The sequence below is a fragment of the Cyanistes caeruleus genome, chromosome 5 (genome assembly GCF_971803275.1).
Source record: "Cyanistes caeruleus chromosome 5, bCyaCae1.hap1.1, whole genome shotgun sequence".
NCBI lineage: Eukaryota > Metazoa > Chordata > Aves > Passeriformes > Paridae > Cyanistes > Cyanistes caeruleus.
In genome coordinates, this window is record NC_141705.1 from 79126045 (window position 1) to 79145827 (window position 19783).

The following is a 19783-nucleotide window of genomic DNA, read 5'->3' on the forward strand; positions in this document are numbered from 1 at the left end:
AGATAATCACAATGAAGCAAAGATGGGTACAATGAATTATTTAATATTCCCAGTGTATGAGTAGCATAGAAATTAGTGTTGTGTCAGTATGGTTTGATGCACATAGCCCAGGAAATACAGGAAGAGTCTCTTCAGCTCTACATGTGCCCTCCTGCATGACCTGGCTCAAGGCATGTTGCTTCCTTGTCCCTGCATTTTCTCAAACATCGATTTTCTATTTTTATTGCCAATTTATACCAAAAACTTCTTGCTCTGGGGGCAGGTCTACTTTCTGTGCAGCATTTAACAAATCGGGGCCAAAGGGTTTTAATTCCTCTGAAGCTCACAAGGTCTCTGGTACTGCAGATTACGTGTGCTTGTATATAAGCAGTGATAGAGGGGAGGATCACACCATATTTTCTGGTTTTTTTTCTTCAATGTTTTGCCTGCCATTGCATTTTTATCCCCTTCTTAGCACTATCATCTCAAAATTCCTTTCCAGTTTTGTCATCTGCTGATGAAGTCACCAGCCAAATTCAGCAGTCACTACTGTCATGTTTTATAGAGGAAAGATTGGATTTGGCTGATGGGAGTGACTAAAAAATAGTAACTTCATATTCTACTGTTGCTGTTCGTGAGCTCTGGGATAAATTACATATTTCTTGAGTGAAGGTTCGTATTAAAGGATCATAGTGCAGCAAAGATGCATCCTGGTCATGAGGAATATTGGGTGCTGTAACTCCTCAACTCATGGTGATTGCCGTGGTGGGATAGACACCGCATTGAGTTTGTCTGCATGGATCACTATGGATCAGTATCTGCTCCTGCAACTTCTATACTACAGCCAGGGTTTTGTCCTTACAATCAGCTCTTGACAATTCCAATGCTAACTGAAGTCTGTTCATATGAATAGTCGCAAGTGTTGGCTTCTTCCTGCAGGCCTTTCAAAATGACTTCTTAATTGTACATGGCACTCGTTGCTGATTTCCAGGAGCTTCACTCGTGGCTCAGGATGTGTCTGGTGTCAGATAACTGCTGAGCTAATTCTGTGCTCTGAGAGTACTTGTGTTAGTCATAATACCCTTCTTGTCATGCATTGTTAAATAGGACTGAGTGTCAACAAGAGAACGCATGTCAAGACACTGAGAGATTTTAAATAGCGTTAGAATACGTCAGCTCATGCGAAATGCTGGTTCTTCCACCCGTGTGTGTAACTGGGCAAGTAAAAGGAGCTAAATAGTTTCCTTGTTAGAAGAGGCATTTCGTAAAGGTCACTGAACACTGTTCTTTTTCCAGTTGAATTTGAATGGCTTTCCTGTTGCCCAAAGTAAAATGCTTAAAAGGCTTGAATTTGAAAACCATGCTTTACCCAATTTAGTTAAGGATTAGTTGTTGTTAATCTAAAGAGTTTTCTGAGAACCACGCACTGTTGGCAAATTATTGAACCATCACCCAAGAGAAATTAAAGGACAGGAATATGTTACTCATAATTATGCAGCTCCACATATCATTCTGTTCCATGTTTAAGTGCTTTATAAACAGCATTGATACCCAACAAGTAGTCAGTTCTTGTTAAACATAATTCCTTTCATGTGAAAGGTTTTACAGCTGTGTTCTACATCACTCAATAAACTCCATAAGAAACGCATGCTTATTTTACACAGTAAAAAGGCAAGAGGGTAAAAAAAAATTAGTAATCTCATGGCCACAGCTTGAGAACAGGTATTAGCATTCAGAGGACATTGTTCTTACTGATTGCTATTGCTATACCATTAAGGCCTGGGGAAATGGTAACACGACGCGGCAGAATAAATAAAATGACAGGTTTCTACTGATAAATCAGATTTCTGCTGTAGCTTTTTCTTTATGCATGAAGGGTAATTTCAGATTCTTTCTCTGCCTTGTGTCTTGTACCAACACATCCACGCATGTAAATTCAGTGTAAATCAGGAGAATTGATAGCTTTTTATATTTACTCCTTTCCTCAGGACTAATTAAGCAGTGAATCAGATTGTTCTGCAAATTTCTGTCACCCAACAAAAGCACAGGTTCACTTCCAAACATGCCTTCAAACATGTGCATTTTCAATTACATGGTTTTTGAGCCTCATCAGTCGTTGGAGAACACCCTCCATCTGGTACTATGTTATTACTGCTACTTTTCAGTCTTACCTTCCATTAATGCCAGTCCTCAGTGCTCAGAAACAAAGTCAGCACACACATGAATTGGGTCAAATCACCAATCTTCTTTAAAACTATCAGTTTTTCTATACCTACCTTCTTGTGTCTGAGGCTTAAATGCCTCCAGCCAGCATTTGCAGGTTTTTCTGCAGCCTTAGTGCTAGATGATAGTTTTGTTATGGAGAAGCTAAAATTTCTAATTTCATAATTTTTTATTATGAAGAGATCAGAGTAAAACAAAAAGGACCCCCATATAACACATTTGCTAACAAGAGTTAGCAGCATCGATTTTAGAGGTTGTACTACATTTACATAAAGTTTTTTGTACCTTTAGCTTTTTAATTTTCTTAAGGATATTTTTGGTCATTGAAAATTTTTATTTTTTCTCATTCGGTCGATTAAATGAAAATTCCAAGTGTTACCAAATGCTAGCTTCTTATTTTGACTCTCAGTGAAACAGCTTTTGCAAATGTGACACTGTTCTATGCAAATCATATTATTCATTGCAGTAATAAATGGTCATACCTCCCCCATTTAATGTTTATCCTGTTTAAGTACTTGAAAGTAATAAAGTCAAATTTCTAATAATATGTTCATTGTTCTTTGCTTCACTTCAAGAAACACTTGGATGAGGTTACTGCGCAAAAAATAGGTATCACTGCTTTAATAAAGGAGGATCATTGGTTTCTAATAATTCATTTTTTTTACAGCATGTTTGCCTGCTGTTGAGGTCTCTAAATGATATGTGATCAAAAAATCTCTTTCAAGCCTTCCTAAAAGAAGTCAAATGACTTTGCTTTTGTGGCTTGCTATTACAAATAGCATTGCTGGACTGTTGGACTTTAGGTTTTAATTGATCTCTTTGCTTTGAGTTAAGGGTTAATTGTGCTTGCAGTATTGCATCCTACAGCAAAGATCAAGGTGTGCTGTAAGGAAAATAAGACTGTTGTACAGTGCTTTTCATGTGTAACGTACACCGATGCGTGTAACTGATCAGCGGCTGACTAACCTGACTCAGTTCCATGGCTTCATTCAGCTTCACTCTCAGAATTCCTGTGGTCTGCTGAGCAAATAAAAAATATCCCAAATTTAAAACATGACCACCATGAAAGGTTTCCAAAAGATCAGACTTGTTAATAGGATTTTTGCTGTTCCTAGGCTCGTTATGTTATGTAATACAGAAAAAATCCATTTTTTCTGAGGGGAGGGCATGTGCTGTGAGGAATCCTCAACACTGAACAAATGAAATAAAAAGCCCTGTACTTAAAAAAAGAATCCAACCAAGCAAAAGACAAAAAGAAACTGAAACAAAAACTCCTCCAATTTTGGACAAGAAAATATTATAGTGATAAAAAAAGTGTGCTTATGTTGTACTGATGTGCTGTATTTAGTGAGGACATTATTAGGATTGGCTTCTTAATGCAAAGTTAATTTGAGAAGCATAGTTGAAAACTAGATATGAATGCCATTTTTTGATTAGTGATGAGGTCTTAAAAAGACAGTTTTAGGGTTGAGTTGGACAATGAGTGTCATCTACAAGGAAAGGAAATAGGAGAGATGCATGAAAACAGTCTGTTCTTATTTTGAAGGGGGTTGAATTAGTAATATGCATGTTTATTTAATGGCTTTTAAGTAAAACTTTTATGCTTTGAGTCCAACCAGCATTTTATATTAACTTGGAAGGGTAGGGGAAGCTAACTCAAAAACAGTATATTGGCAACAGAAAAACAGGAGGGGCTGTAGGAGATTGACAGAGAATTTATCTTTTTAGAGGTTAGAAACAGAAAATTTTGTCTTGAAATGAATATATCTATATATGTCTTATATAGAAATCCAAATCTTAGGAGTAGAAAGGACTGGAACTTTTCAGTCAAAAAATGGTGGTGCAAATTTCTGATCTGTACTCTGAAAGCCACAGCATAAGTGGTCCTCCTCTGCCCTATTCAGGTATTTCCTCTAGGCAAAAATAGTTTGTTGGTTTTTTTTCATAGGGCAAAAAATGTTACTGCTTAATGTGGGCTAAGTGGTGCATAAAATTGGAGAATATTGATACAGAGGAGTCTAAAGGTGCATCAGTGTCCTCTGTTTGAAAAGGTTTAGTTATCCTTTCACAGTGTCAGCTAGAGGATTTTCAATTCACGTCATTCCTTGTATTTTTGGTTTTGTTTTATAGAGAAATGGTTAATGCATGGTTTGCTGAGAGAGTTCACACCATCCCAGTCTGCAAGGAGGGAACCAAGTCCCAGAGCGAAGCCTGTGCCTGTCACCAGCCTGCCTGTGCCGAGACCACCAACTCTGGGACACCAGCGAGGAAAATCTCCGCTTCTGAATTTGACAGGCCCTTAAGGCCTATTTTTGTCAAGGACTCGGTAGGAGCAGTGAGCTTCCTCTCTGGCTCTGACAAGAAGGAACAGATGCCTCTGCAATCTCCAAGGATTGAGACCAGTGCAGGGGATCAGTGCTCGAGACTATTAGAACTTGTGAAAGATATTTCTAGTCACTTGGATGTCACAGCGCTTTGCCATAAGATCTTCCTACACATCCACGAGCTGATCGCAGCCGATCGCTATTCCCTGTTCCTGGTGTGTGAGGACAGCTCCAATGAGAAGTTTCTCGTGAGCAGGCTGTTTGACGTGGCAGAAGGATCCACCCTGGAAGAAGCTTCCAACAACTGCATTCGCCTGGAGTGGAACAAGGGCATTGTGGGTCACGTGGCAGCCATAGGGCAGCCTCTCAACATCAAGAATGCCTATGAGGTAAGCCAAGGAAATTTATCTTCAGCAATTCTTGAAAAAGAAGCCACCACGTGCTGGAATGTTGCCATTTTAGTGCCTGTATTTGGTGCTGTATTGACTTAAAGCGGTCAAGATGCAAACTCTACACCGTGGTTTTGGTTGTAATGCATGTATTGTAGATACGAGTGCATACAGAAACGTGAAGCTAGGGCTAAAAAAAATCAGAGCTCTATTGAGGTGATTATACAGAGTTCAGTACTGAGGTGAATAAATGAAATGAGCAATCTCTGATGAAAACAAAACCACTAACCACTTTTATGAAACTGTGTTCCTCTGTGGGCGCAGATCTTTTAGTTTATTTCTGTAATTTCTTCATGATGATAAAAGGTAAACTAGGTGTGGTTAATCCATGAGCATATTTATTACAATGATGGTCTAGGCTCAAAATAAAAGCTTCTCCTAGGGTTTGGGTTTTTTGGTTTTATAGCAGTGGTCTTAATCTATTGGCACTCATGTTCCACACAAATGCTTTTCTGTTGTTAACACACTGGTAGTAACAACTTTATATAGTTATTGGCAGGTAATGAAACCTTTCTTATCCTGGGTAACAGTCAAATAAAATATTATTTTTTTTTAAATCTATAAACCAAGAAAGAAAAAGAACTGATTACATTTTTTTCTTGTATCAGGATCCAAGATTCAATGCAGAAGTTGACCAGATCACAGGGTATAAGACTCAGAGCATTCTCTGTATGCCAATAAAGAATCACAGGGAAGAGGTAAGCTCCAATCTTGGGATCACTTCACTTTTCAGTCACGTGTATGCTTTAAACTTTCATTAGCTGGCAGTCATCATCTACCAACCATCTTTTTTCTTTTTTTTTTTTTAGCAGGACTGTTTATGTTTGTTTAGACTGTAATTTTATCTTATCTAGCTGGGTAATGTAAGCCAAAGAGAACTGTCAGGAAGAGTTTAATCCCAAATGTAGCAGTAGAATATATGTATTTAACTCCAGAAGTGCTGTTCCTGCTTCCTGTACTCAGTATCTGTCAGCATTAAAGTTCTCTGCAGACTTACTGGTCTATCTCAAATTGTGATTAAGTTACTGTACTTCAGCTTAGCTTGTATCTATATTGCTTCATTCAGAGGGCACAAACTGGGTTTTATCATTGTCTAAAAACCTGATTATTTTTACACTCCCTTAACTCAACATGGTTCCTAATTTATTACTTATGAGCTAAGTGCCAGGCACTGAAAACACACAGTGTCAATGTGATTCAGACAAGTCATCCTCGAGTCATAACTTAAATCACTCCTAATTTGAAACAGTGTGAAGCTGCTCACTGAACTCTTGTCCGTATTTCCTGTTCATGCTGCTTCTCATGGGAGCTCTCTCATCCTGTCTCATGCTATTGCAGTAGGGAAAATTATTATTATGAGCTAACAACACCTTCTTGCCCTGAGTATTTGAAGAGTGAATTCAATGAAGTCCATGCAATCCAATGCAAGGGGGGAAAGGGGGAAAGATGAGATGAACTCTTTGATTTAGGGAGTAAGGAAAGTATGGCTGGGTTTTCTTTGATCCTGACTGTAGTGGCCTTCAGCCACATCACTGGTTTTAGAATACTCATAAAAGGTAAGGCTCTCCACACAGTGTGTCAGAGCTTTGAAATGGAGATTTTGTTCTCCTGGAATTCATTTATTTTTCAGAGCATTTATAGTTTGCTTCCAGAAAGCTCAAGCTCCCAAAAAGAAACGTTGCCAAGATTGATTTGAAGACATCATACCTTCTTTTTTCTGCTCTTCCATCTTTCACTCCTCTTGGAGAGTGTCATCTTGACTTCTGCTGCACTGAATCTTTTTTTTTTTTTATTAAATGAATTAAACTTCTGCATTAACTTGTTTATTGACTCTTATTGTAGCTGACCCAGATGATCAGCCAGTATTTCCTTTCCTCACATACTGCAAATTTCAGCTTAAATTATTTTGTTCCATTCTTCCAAGGACAGCACTTGATCCTTCCTACTCCCACTCCTTCTTAAAAGTCTTCCTCTTTCCACCTGGCAGCAGCCACTGCTGGCCCTGGGCCAGCAGATGAGCGAAGCAGATGCCATGTGAAGAACTGTCAGGGATCAGTGGTCCATGTCAGGCTGATGCAAGGCTTCCGGTTTCACCCAAGCCATGCCATTTTCTTTTTGTCAAATGGAAAAAGATGCTATGGGCACAGAAATGAGCTACAAAGCCCTGCTGGCTGGGGAGTGTGGAAGTGCTCACTTCTCACCAGGTGCCAGTGGTGGGTGAGGAAGGAATAAGAGCTGCAGTCTGTTTGTCCAGTCCACCATGACTAAAGGGCTGAATAAACCTGCAATGGGCCGTGTCTTCAGCCAGCTTCCTCCTCCTGAGTGCATCAGCAAGTGGAAATGAAGCAGGAATTTATTTTGACAAGTGCAGCCAACCTGAAGTTTGAGGAGTGTTACACTCATAGGCAATAATTTGAAGGTGTCAAACTGTAAGATTTCTTACAGGAAAGGATGGCAGTTCCTAATTTTTTTTCAGAGTTTTACATTCTCTACCAGAAGGTTTCTCTCATCCTTTCTGTAACAAATGACTGACATGTTTCTTGGAGAGATGTTGGAGTCAGTGAGTCAGTCCTTAATTTTCCATTCTGCTGCTTTTTCTGTTTAAAAATCCCCCAAACAACCAAACCAGAATACTGGCTCCTCCCTGTTAAAACAAAAGGAAACCTTTTAAAAATCCCCAAAGCCCCTCTAGAAATATTGATGCATGTGAATGCTGCCTTAGCCCAGGATGTCAGCAATTGCAGTCAAAAGATGATTCTGGAAGGCATCCAAAAAATAAACACTGAGAAAGAGGAGCAACTGGGGCTTTCTGTTTGTTTGTTTAATATTAGTGGTATTTTTTTTAAAACAAAAGAGTCAGTAATTGAGAGGAAGAAAATCTCATGCTGATTACTAAATCCTCTGGGCCTGCTGAAGTACGGAGATTTTTCCAGTAGATGTTTTTCACATTTGCCTATATTTCCATCAGGAGTGTGAGAAACCAAAGTCTCATTTAAAAATAACAGCTAGTAAGAAATTCCATAAATGAAAACGATTTGATTCACAGAAGAGCTCATGGAAAGGACCCAGGAATTAGTAACAATGAGACTCAGTGCAGTGCAGTAAGACAACTTTACCTTTGGCATGGTTTTTTAGACACTTGTAAACAAACAGTCACTTTGACAGGACTGGATAGGGAATAGACATCCTTACTCTATTCCTCAGCTTAAAACAACTTGTGGAGTTCTCCAGAGCTGATGGAAGACTGAGAACAGCTCTCCAGCAGGTTTGGAATACCTGGAGAATGGATGGTCTCTGAAGCACAGACCCACCAAAGCTACCATACATCATCTCCAGGAGTGACACAATTTTTCTGTTATTGCTGCTATTTATTTTTTCTTTGAGCTGGGCATAGTAGTTTTCATAAAAGTCAATCTCAGTTTAATTTCTACTAAAATCTGTAGGATTTTCTCATATGGAGCTTTTAGCTGAATTAACTGAGATGTTTCTCTCAAGCTGTGAGCATGGAAGATGGAATTTCCTAGTAATCGGCTAGGGAAATGTTGTTTTGTGTTTTTTTTCTGGCAATGCTCACTCAGTTGTTTGGTTTGTTGTTTACTGGGCCCTATCTCCTGTCACTGGGAGGCTCCTCCCAACAAATCAGGGGTGCTACTACTTATAACAGCCTTTGAAAATCCTCCGTTGAATTTGATCAAATAAAATGGGACTGGGCATGTCACCTGTAGTTATTTTCTCCCCCAATGAACTCTTCAGATATCATACATCCCAATCATTGCAGGACAGAGCAGTCTGGCCAAGCTCACTTGAAACAAACTCAGTTCTGGCAGCAGTCTTGCTGCAGGATTATGGAGGACAGTAATTTGCTTTTTGGATGGATTTTCAGCTTATGCTGAGACACAGTATAGTAGATAGACTGCTGCAAAGCGTGGAGGCATGAATGATAGAAAGGGATGTGAAATTTCTGTTGATACAAAATGAAAGTCTGTAAATACAGTTCTGTCACTGCAGGATAATTTTATAAGCTTGAATCCAACCTCTACACAAGACCAGAAGAGCAAAGTAAGGTCAATACCACTTTGTCTTCCGATGTGGGTATGTTCTCTTATCAAAAATGTCCATTTTCCCATTTTCTGTTACTATTCTTTGGCTTTAATGCAATTTTCCTTCAGGTGCCAGCAAAATAAATAAAAAAAGCTATCTCCTTAAGAAGCAAAATTAATTACATCAGAAGTCAGCTGAAGTAAGAGCCTACTGAAAAAGGCACCAGCTGCCTGTAGAGCTGGAACAGCTTTCACAGAGTTAGGCCTGTAATTTTAATGTGCAAAAAATTGCAGCAGGAAACCATCCATATAATTTCCAGAGCAGAGTCATCAGCAATGAAGTCTATCAGTTGTCACCTACTGGGTACTCAAGGTAGCCAGCTACTTTTAGAGGCAGGACTCAGCTATTGCAAGAAAACAGTAGAAATGAAGTTCTCTGATAATTAGAAGAAATCTCTCCTTGTAATGTGGATCAGGATTTATTAAATTAGAAAAGTAGCACAGCTAGAAAAGAAAGGTTAGAGAACAAGTGGAGCATTGGAAGATCACCTGTGTTACCAGCAAGAATGCAATCAGGAAAGCTGTGTTTAGATGTGGTGAAACACGTGTGTGTATTGAATCAGCAACTGATGGAAGGTTTGTCCTTCCTTGGGACTGAAAGTAAGGGGAAAATTCCATCATGAAAATAGCTTTTTGTTTCTATGGTCTATGTGTGTATTATGTGATCTGAACAGAAAATAGCAAAGTACTTGGTTTCTGATCCAAGGGGAATTTCCTTCTGCTCACCCCTTAGGCTCTTTGAATAGAGCAAACCTGGGAGAAGGCTCTTGTTGGGAACAGCAGGATTCCTCTAGATAATACTGTGTTCTAGAACTCCACCTGCCTAGTCCAAATTGGAGGAAAGCTCAGGAAAAGGAGCTTGTAGCACTCCACAGTACACTGCTTACTTCAGTGATCAGGCCATAAAATCACGGGTGTCTAAGCATAAGCAGATCCCAATTACTTCAGTCTTTCTCTCAGCCTTGGTTTTCTTCAGTCCAGAGTAATCTTGAGCTTTTTTAGCTCTCTGTGTAGCTGAGCCCAGAGCAGTTGGCCTTTTGATTCAGTTTTTCTGCTGGTGCAAACATTAACTCCCAGCTGGAGATCACAGACTTTGCCTATTGCTATTTGTAATTTGTTTAGAATAAATTTTAAAAATGAGGATTTGGGTTTCATACTTTGCTTGGTATTCTCTAAAATGCAGGCATATGTTCTCCACGGCCCCAAGTGCTACCACATGATTGACTTTTGTCCTAATTACATAATTACTTTAGTAACAGGAGCAGATCCTCTCAGGTTTCTTACATCTTCTCCTAATTACCTGGTGGCAGGCAAGATTCCAATAGCTAAAAAAATGCCTGTCTGAAGTTTTTCTCATTACTGTCTGCACCATATTCTATGGAATTCTGAGAAGCGCACTGAAATTTAAGCTGATAAAAATGAAGCCAGAATTTGGACCAGTTTAATTTTAAAACTGTTCGTTTTGTATGAAAAAGAAATGGGCACAACATAAAGTTGTCTGGAAGCTTAGCATGCCACTGAAACAGCAACTAAAAAGAGGAAGGTTTGCATTTGCACAAAATTTTTTATCCTAATCAATTTAACATGAAATTTTTGCAGGTTTATTCTTCTCATTATTTCTTTCCCCTTCAGTTAAAATTCTTTACTGAAAGACCTTACCAAACATCTAAAACTGACCATTGCTCTTGGAACACCTGCCTTTGTTCATGTATCTGAGACCTGGAGTGCTGATGAAAGGAGCCTAAATAGTCTTTTTTTTTTTTTTTTCCTGTATTCATATGATCCTTTTACTGTTTTCTTATAGCTTCTTTTTAAGCACTGCAGACTTTCCTTTCATGGGGGGGATGTATTTAAACAAGCAACATGAAAGCACTCACCTTTTGGGTGAAAAGCCTCTGGCCTCATTAAAGATGTCTTAGCTCATGCTGGATCAAAACTGGGGAAAAAAAAATAATTAAATCAGCACCCAGGGAGGACAGTGGCATGAGAAGAGGTCTAAGCATCAACCTCTGCACATGTAGGTTAACATAAAAGCATATATTAACTGGTTAAGGGATTTGCTTTCATTCAAAGTCTGCCAGAGAAGCATATAGGCTTGGTGGTACATTGTTATTACAGAAAGGAAGTCCACTGGATGAGAAATACTCCTCACTGAAGTAAGTAAGAGGTTGACTGTGGGAAAAATATGGTTGTATGGAATGGAGCTGACAGTTGAGCTTTATTTCAGACATTTTTGAGCCACCAGTTGGCAGCAATTCATGTCAAAGAACAATGGCCTTACTTACAGCATCAGTATTTTGGGAATGCTGGGCTGAGAGACAGTAAATCGCCTTCTTCTCCCTTACAAAAATAAAACCACATGTCTTCCATCAGTTTAGCAGTTACAACTTGACCATGAATGGTTAAATACACCTCTTTAAACATGCTCACCACAGAGTTTTCCTCTGATAATGTTTTTCCTAAAAAAGCAAGATGAAAAAAAACCCCCATTAGCCTTTTGCATTGGTTTTACACTAAGTACACTTCAAACAAAAGAAGCTCTTTGCAGCTTTTTCTATCAGTTTTTGTAATAATGCTAAAAAAATCTGAAAATATCTAAAAGCTTTGCATTATACTTTGTCAGATTAATAATACTTTGTCTCAAAAGGAATGGAAATACAGAATTATATTAGGGAAAGGCTAAAGTCTTCAAATCCTGTAATCTAGGAAATGTTTATGCATGAGAGAGAGAAAAACATTTATTATATTAACCATTTGATTTCATAGTCAACCAAGTGAATACCTGTAATGATAATTTATTATCTTATATAAATTATAGATTATTATATTATATATTTATATATTGACTTATATAAATAAGTCTAGCAATGGAATCCAAACTCCTAAAAATTAACTCATTTCTCCATTTTGAATACCCAGGTTGTTGGTGTGGCTCAAGCAATCAACAAGAAATCCGGAATTGGCGGCACTTTCACTGAACAGGACGAAAAGGTATAAAAAGCTGGATGTTTGTCTCTTTGCTTTTCATAAGGGAAGGGGGATAGATACATTTTTCATTTTCCTGCTGCTCAAAAATTTTCAAGTTATTGAAAATTAAACATCTCTGAGAAAGTAAACATTACTGGCAATATTGCAGCTTTCTTTCTTTGAGGCCATGAGAAATGTGGATGTGAAATAATTTCATTTCAGGATCACCATGTCATATATCTCTAAAGCACAGGCTTACTCTACTGGAATGCATTGTAAAACCCTTTCATAACTTTCAATGGACATAGTTTTTAATTAATTGGTTCTATCTCTCCTGGCAAACCCAACAAACATAATTTGAATATTAAAATTTGCGGCGTGATTCTCTTTTCAACACCATGTCACTTTTCAGGATATAGCATTTGCAGGAAAAAGCTTTAGACAAATTATGAAAAATATATATGAGGGAATCAGGAGAGCAGCCAGAATTGATTCCTTATTATCCCAGTGCAGTTGCTTTTCAGAACTTTCCAGATTTCACATTCAGACAGGTGGGGCAAAAGCCAGGCTCTGCTCAGGCTGAAGTTGACTTATCAATCACAAATAAAAGAACCAGAATTCACCCTTTCTCTTTGAGAATTTCCCCCTTAAAACAAAATGCACGCTGCTTATCTGCAGGCTATCAGAATGAATCCCATCCAGAATGAGGAAAAAAATTTTGCATTTGCTATGTTAGCAAATTTTTATTTTCACTTCCCAAGGGATTGAATTCCCTCAGAAAGGCAAGTTGCTGTGGTCAGTTTTTCTAGATAAAATATGCATTGTTGCACAATTATTTTTCCCTCTAAGCTGCTTTTCAGATGAACCCTACTCATACCAAGATAATGTTCTTCAGAGTTTAGCTTAAAAAAAGAAGGGATTCTTGAGGAAATAAGAAATTACAAGGAGCTGGAAAAAACCCAGACTCTGAACATGTGGTTGCCAAAAATAACAAAATATCAATTAATACTTGAGAGTGAAAACAAAACATTGCAGTAGCTTATCTTCGAATAGAGTTTGGATGCTGTGGGATGTTTTCTCTGTGAGATGTTGATGTTCATTTGCCTCCAGGATTTTGCAGCATATTTGGCCTTTTGTGGGATTGTTCTTCACAACGCTCAGCTGTACGAGACGTCTCTGCTCGAGAACAGGCGCAATCAGGTACGGCCAACAGGTTTGTCCCAGGGACACAGAAATTAGGAGGGTTTGCAAGTTATCAGCGCCTCCTCTTCCTCTTTCTGATATGATAGTTATTCCTTGGCTGCTTTTAATCCCTGTGACTGAATGCTGTGTGTTTCTGATAAAGCTCTCCTCACAAGCTGTGCCAGGAAGAGGCTGGGCACGTTCCAGCCCGGGCTGTGAGAAATGGCCTGTCTAGGGGGAAGCAGGTAAAGCTGTACGTCAGAAAATTCATTCCATGTTAATACACTTGATATTGCCTGAAGTTATCCTGTGTTTCACTTGATGTATTAAAAAACCAGAAGTGTCAGACTCCAGAAATTACAGGCAGGAATATCCCTGTGGAATAGCAGAGGGCATCCAGACTGTTCCTTTGGGCAATTACCACTGTAACAGTCACTAACTGTGTTTTCAGTAATGATCAAATGGAAAACTGAATTCCCTTGAGATTGCCATAGCTCTGCTTTGCTGCCAACTTTGTAACTGATGGGTTATTAATGCAAAGGCCTTTATGGGTGAATATGCCTGCCCTGTATGATGTGATAATGTTTCAGAGAAAGACTAGACAGCAGTTGTTTTAAAGTTTTCCTGTAGATCTGAGTTTCCAACTGACTACCAGTGTTTGTAAATTGGTACAAATTTGGATAGTTTATTAAACAGCCTTCATGTTTCTTGTGAGAAAAAAAAAAAGTATGAGCATATCTGAGCACCTAAGTACTTCAACAGCAGCTTTGAAATACAGCAGATTGTACTAAATGATGTTTTCACCAAATGAGTTAATTAGGTTCTGTTAGAATTACAACCAATAACTGTGTTCAGAAGTCTTAAGAAGTGTAAATATCACTGGTTTGAGAATGCACACTTGAGCCATAGGAAAATGGGTTTCCTAAGGAGAAGTGACTGTGTTGTCTGGATTTCACAGGTTTCATTTGACCTTTTAATGCCTAAATCTATTCTGCTTCTCTGACAGAAAACTGAATCAGACAGCTTACTATGCTATTTAATTCTTCCATAAAAAGTGTCAAATTGGCTAATACTGACTGTTACCTTGCATTCTGTGAGAGCCAAAACTTACTTTTGGTCACAGACATAAACATTGTCTTCCCTGATTCAGGGGAGAGGAGAAGACTCATCAGTAACGATAATTACTGCATAAATGAATTAGTCAAACCCTCACAAACGACCTTTCCTTCAGGTCCTTCTTGACCTTGCCAGCCTCATTTTTGAAGAGCAGCAGTCTTTGGAAGTGATCCTGAAGAAGATAGCAGCCACTATAATATCCTTCATGCAGGTGCAGAGGTGTACCATCTTCATAGTGGATGAAGACTGTCCTGTGAGTATGTTTATTTTGTCTGAAGGCAGAACTGTTTATTCCCTGGGAGTGGGGTGAGCTTCCCTCCATTCTCATATGTTCTGTTGTCTTTTCATTCTCTGTCTTTTCTTTCATGGCATTTGCTCAGGTTGGGTGTTAACATGAGAGGTTTTGGCCTTTGTGGAATTAAAGCAGTTCTGTGCTGACATATAACTTTGGCACGGCTTGTAAATACCGGCATTTCTTCTCTGGGTCATGAATAGAGATTCAAGACACTACAGTGATATTTAAAGTTGTATCAAAAGATACCTTTATGATAGGATCCAGTATCCAGCTTGATGACAGATGTGGAATGAAGCTAAATAATCTTACACTTGCCTTTAGTACAGAACAGGTCTTGATAACAACCTGCAACAAGGTTTTAATGAGTAATACTGTTCTAAATAATGACAACCTTATACACCTGTGTATTCAAACATCCTCTTGATATTACAGGATACATTTTCTAGTGTCTTTCACATGGAATCTGAGGAATTAGAGGATTCAGCTGAAAATCTGAAGAGGTAAACCAATTAATTCTGACTTGTTCATCCTGAAGTGGCTACTGACCAGCTCTCTTGCCTTAAAAAACCCCACTGAGCAGAGCAAGAGTAGGACTTGATCTCTTCACTTTGCCAGTCTAAGAACATATTTGGATTTCAAGGCTAAGTTATGGAAAAGTACAGAGGAGCTGCTCTGAAACTGATTTCAAAGTCTGTCATGGTCTATGTGGAGGACTATGGTGTAGAGGAGACATATGCAAATTAGTAGATAATAACCAAAATAATGCTTTTAATCAATTATTTTAATCACTATCCTCATCTCATAGATAAGGAAGATGACTCAAGGAACATGTCCAACTAAATCAAGATTAGAGCCCTAAAGTTCTAACTCCCACTCATCTTTGGGAAACCACTAATGAGTTCAACTGGGAGGAAAAGAAAGAGATAAGGAGCTGAATTAAAATACCCAGATAAAATAGTTCCCAAAGTTAGCTTGAACCTCTGTATTGAAGTTTGGCAATTACTGTCTCTGTCATCAAACACAGTTGATCCAAATACCGTCAGAAAGAGACACAGTTGTATATAAAATGCTCTACTATAGATATTTTGTGCAGGCAGAAAACAGATTTTCTGAGCTCCTTTGATGTTGTTTTGCAGTAAATATTTATTACATCAAGTTTAATTCCATATATATGAGAATGATGTCCATAGTGTGTGACTTGAGCAACTAAAAGCTGTTGAGCCATGTTTTAGACAGTGTTCAGCCAGAAAGTGCAGGGGTACAACAGCCCGATCACAGGTGAAAATGAAAATTCCTCTTTAGTCCTCTTCTGCTTTCTAAGAATGGACCCTTCCTCCTCATTATCCCTTTGATGGTGACTGGTTAATGGACTCAAAATGTTATTTGCTGCTTGCATGGGCCACCACAAACTTGTTTCTCATACCTGATAGGGAAGAGGAATCTTGGAGGTCTAGTTGCCATATCAGACTCTTGTTCATGAGAAAACACAGTTATATGCCAATGACTGCACTGTGATTCAACCCTTGCAGTCACAACTTCTGCTATGCTTGAAGGGCACAATTTCAGGCAAGAGCAGAAATATAATGACATGGATTAGATGGGAACTATTACTTTACATAATATAAAAGTTTCAGCCTCGTTATGCAATCAAGGACACTGAATCAAGCCCCAAATCAGACTGTTTTTCAGAATTGTGGGGCATTGCCTTGTATGTGTGAAATAAGGAAAGAGTAATTCCTCTCCTCTGGCCATGGAACATCCTTAGACTGGGAGGATAAGGAAAGTCAAGTCAAATGTTGGAGAGAAACCACAGGAGCTTGATGGGTATAGGTTTATAAGTAGGACATAGGTCCTCCTCCAAGGCAGGCAAAGGGTCTAAGAGGATTAAAATACCTTAAATAAATTGTGGCTAAAGAAGTGGAGATGATTGATTCTGTACAGATACTTTATGTCCTGATTTGGAATAGACAGTTCTATTTCAGTAACACAACCTCCATGTGACTGATTGTCCCTTTACTTTTAGAACAAATTTGAAATGAACTTAGAAGCAGAAAATTCACAAATGATACCTGCTGCAGTCTCTTGAACTAATATGTGAATTTCATCCATTATTGGTTTTTCAGGAGTACTGGATTTGTGAATGCAGTTTGTTTTCAAATAGTTCTGTTTATTTCCATATAAACCCAGCTGTTCATTCTTTATCTTTCATCCGTGTAAACTGTAGGGAATTGTTTATTTCTTCAGTTTGGTGTTCGGTGTTAATGTTGTTGAACATTAAAGAAATGGTGGAAAGCATCCACCAATCCATGCTGCAGTTTTGTGATGACAGCTGGATTAGGATGCAGGATTTGAACTCTGACTCCCCTTATTTATCTATTGGTTGTATCTATATATCTTTCTCTCATATGGGAAAGGTATTATCTGCCTGGCATAATGAAATAACTCACTTTTATGCAAAGCACATAATAATAATGTTGTATCCTTCAGGGACTATGACACAAACAAAATCAATTACATGTATGCTCAGTATGTCAAGAACACGATGGAGCCACTCAACATCCCAGATGTCTGCAAAGACAGAAGATTTCCATGGACAGTAAGTAAAATAAGCTTAGGTTTGAAACTGAAAAATTCCATTAGAAATGGAAAATATTTTTCTGTTTTACTTTTAAAGCTTTTTTGCTTTCCCCTTACTATTTCTGTCAAGGTGGCCCCAGTTAAAATAGTGCAAATGCACAATGAGTGTTGGGAGGCTCTCAGTTTCTCTTTAATCCTTTCCTTTCCCATCTCATTCTGGCCAAGATTAGTGTTACAGATCCAAGTTCTTTGCTGCAGTGGAGATGGATCAACTTCAGTTTTCTTGGGGAAGTGTTAGGCAAAACTCCCAAAGGGTGAGCTGGTGATGTGGTAGATGACTGACCACAGAGATACTGGAGGGAAAGTCACTTGGAAAGGCTCAGGTAGCAAAATAAAAAGCAAACTTTTAATTATGTATTTTCTCATATTTTCAATGCAGAAATTAGAAAGATGTCTGCTCCTACTATTATGTTTAAGCTTGTTGGTGAGAGGTAAATGAGAGGGAGAGGAGCTACTATGGTCAGCAGATGGCTTTTTACCAAAATTTGTTCATAGATACACAACAAAATGATCAGAAAAGACAGTGCTCAGTGTGATTGTTCCAGTAAGTGGAAAGAAAGGACAGGGTTATTTCCCTTTCTTTTCCTGTGCAAGCTTTCTTGGATGTTCTGGAGTGGGTTTCTGTGACAGATTGAGCAACACAGGAATTGAGTTCTCAGACTAACCCTGTCTTAACTGAAGGACTGGAAGTACAGACAGAATCCAATGGATATATGGTATAGATTAATAGATTAGATTAATTATTGATTAATAAAGAAAGAGGTGATGATTTTGATGACATTTAAAAATAAAATTAATACCTTGAGAATCATCCAAACAATGGTTTGTTGGAAACAGGCTGGTCAGTAGGGTTAGAGTTATTTCAATTTCTTTTTCATTTTTTCTTTGCCTGGAATTCACCTTATGTATGTAAAAGAAACCCATAAAGAAGAAAGCAATGGTGCTTTTAGAAGGAATCTGGATCATGTTTTTCAGCAACACAGAGACTGCACTTGCACTACTCCAGGAGCAGGGCAAGGCAGGGCTGTAGGATAAATGTTTAGAAAGCTGATGCACCCTTACATGAGGGAAATCCCAGGTGTTGCCAGTGCCCTAGAAACCTTGGCTTGCCTCTTTCTTTGGAGGACATTCAACAGCACATTCATCTCATGAAAATCCTGCCAAGATAGTCTCTACAGTCCTTGCACAGCACCAGAGCACAAAGCAACAATATAAAAAAAGAAAGATAATCTTTGATCAGAAATATGAGCATGTGCCCATTTCTTTTGGTGTCACACACAATTAGAGATCAGAGCAAATGTCCTTCTCAACAACTGCTGCATTATTCCTGGAGCGGTCAGAGCAGAGCTGTGGCCTTTTCTCCCCTGTTTTGTTTTCTCTCCTTTCTGTTTGAAAAGGAGGCATTATCTTTTTGTTCCATCCTTCCACTCCCCAAATAAATTCATCTTCTGTTGGAGCACAGGGCATGCTGCAAAGTCCTGGGAAGAGTACAGAATACTGAACCTAGCTGTAGTAATTTTCCTGCCTGTTGTTTGTGTGCAAACTCGTTGATCACGTGCTTGCTTTTTGAAGGAAGATGTAAGCCAAGACAAGTTGTGGAGCTCAGTGCTACAGCTTTATCACTTCAGCCAGCTGAAAAACAGCCTTTAAAATTGTAACCATATTTTTCTGTTTGTTTGACAGAACGACACTGCAGAAAATGTAAATCAGAGCATAAAGAGTTTGCTGTGTACACCAATAAAAAATGGGAAAAAGAATAAAGTGATAGGTAGGTATCTTGAAAAAAAAATAATGTTGTACATTTCTTACATATATTTATGTGCTCCACAGTAAAATCACAGCAACATGCAATCTCAAGCCAGGAGAGAAGATTGTGATGTTCTCAACTAATAAGTCTACTGCAACCTTGAATATAAATTGCTCACCTAATAAGCTGCCAAAAAGTAGAGAATGAGTGTCAGCCTTGGTTTCTGGCATCAGGAACCCACAAGCAAACAGCAAATAAAATATACTGATTCTTAGATAAGAGCATGGATCCAATTTCATCAGCTTTAAAAAATTTGGCAAGTAAATATTAAGAGTTCCAAGAATGCCTTTTTAATGGTCTTAAAATAATTTTCTTTGAGAATGATGGCAAAACTGCATGGCCCAATTTATAGAGCAAATATGATGTCCCTTTTTTGTGGAGACAGATTTAGTTTTTAAACATCTGAGACAAAAAGAGAAACTTCATCTTTAACTAATGCAGTTCTCTCAAATTTCTTTTGCTATTAGTTTCTTTCACAAGTTCTTTTATTACTTTATTTAAATATTCCAACAAACCCTAGAAGGCCAAGATGAAGACTGAACTGTGGAGCTTTAATTAGAGATATTTCACCATGCTGTGAGCTATTGATGAAACAGTTGCATCTGCTTTTTTTTTTTCCCACTGAGATTTTTCTATTGAAGTTCAAACTGAAAGTTTCAGTCAGGCCACCCATTTAGGTGGGCTTTTCAAATCTGAGTCATTCT

At 38.4% G+C, this 19783-nt stretch overlaps 2 protein-coding genes across 43 annotated transcripts in view; one reads left to right on the top strand and one right to left on the bottom strand.

The window, feature by feature from the left end:
• RPL7L1 (ribosomal protein L7 like 1) overlaps window positions 1–19783 on the bottom strand; it is a 142204-nt gene that overhangs the window by 91936 nt on the left and 30485 nt on the right. For 5 of the 19 annotated variants that reach the window (XM_086888193.1, XM_086888195.1, XM_086888183.1 and 2 more), the window contains exons 3-6: window positions 11506–11534; window positions 11361–11415; window positions 10953–11011; window positions 3169–3222 (exon numbers count right to left, since the gene is read on the bottom strand). The gene's annotated coding sequence lies outside the window, so the exon portion shown is untranslated. Of the gene's footprint in view, window positions 1–3168; window positions 3223–10952; window positions 11012–11360; window positions 11416–11505; window positions 11535–14881; window positions 14981–19783 lie in introns of all 19 variants that reach the window. The other 14 variants (XM_086888200.1, XM_086888204.1, XM_086888189.1 and 11 more) reach the window with 5 other exon arrangements.
• Window positions 1–19783, top strand: part of PDE5A (phosphodiesterase 5A) — a 103640-nt gene that overhangs the window by 64506 nt on the left and 19351 nt on the right. For all 24 annotated transcript variants that reach the window (XM_023926520.2, XM_023926522.2, XM_086888088.1 and 21 more), the window contains 8 exons: window positions 4333–4915; window positions 5584–5673; window positions 11995–12066; window positions 13153–13242; window positions 14456–14593; window positions 15068–15135; window positions 17123–17231; window positions 18956–19040. In XM_023926520.2, coding sequence (XP_023782288.1) covers window positions 4333–4915; window positions 5584–5673; window positions 11995–12066; window positions 13153–13242; window positions 14456–14593; window positions 15068–15135; window positions 17123–17231; window positions 18956–19040 — 1235 coding nt within the window. The remainder of the gene's footprint in view (window positions 1–4332; window positions 4916–5583; window positions 5674–11994; window positions 12067–13152; window positions 13243–14455; window positions 14594–15067; window positions 15136–17122; window positions 17232–18955; window positions 19041–19783) is intronic.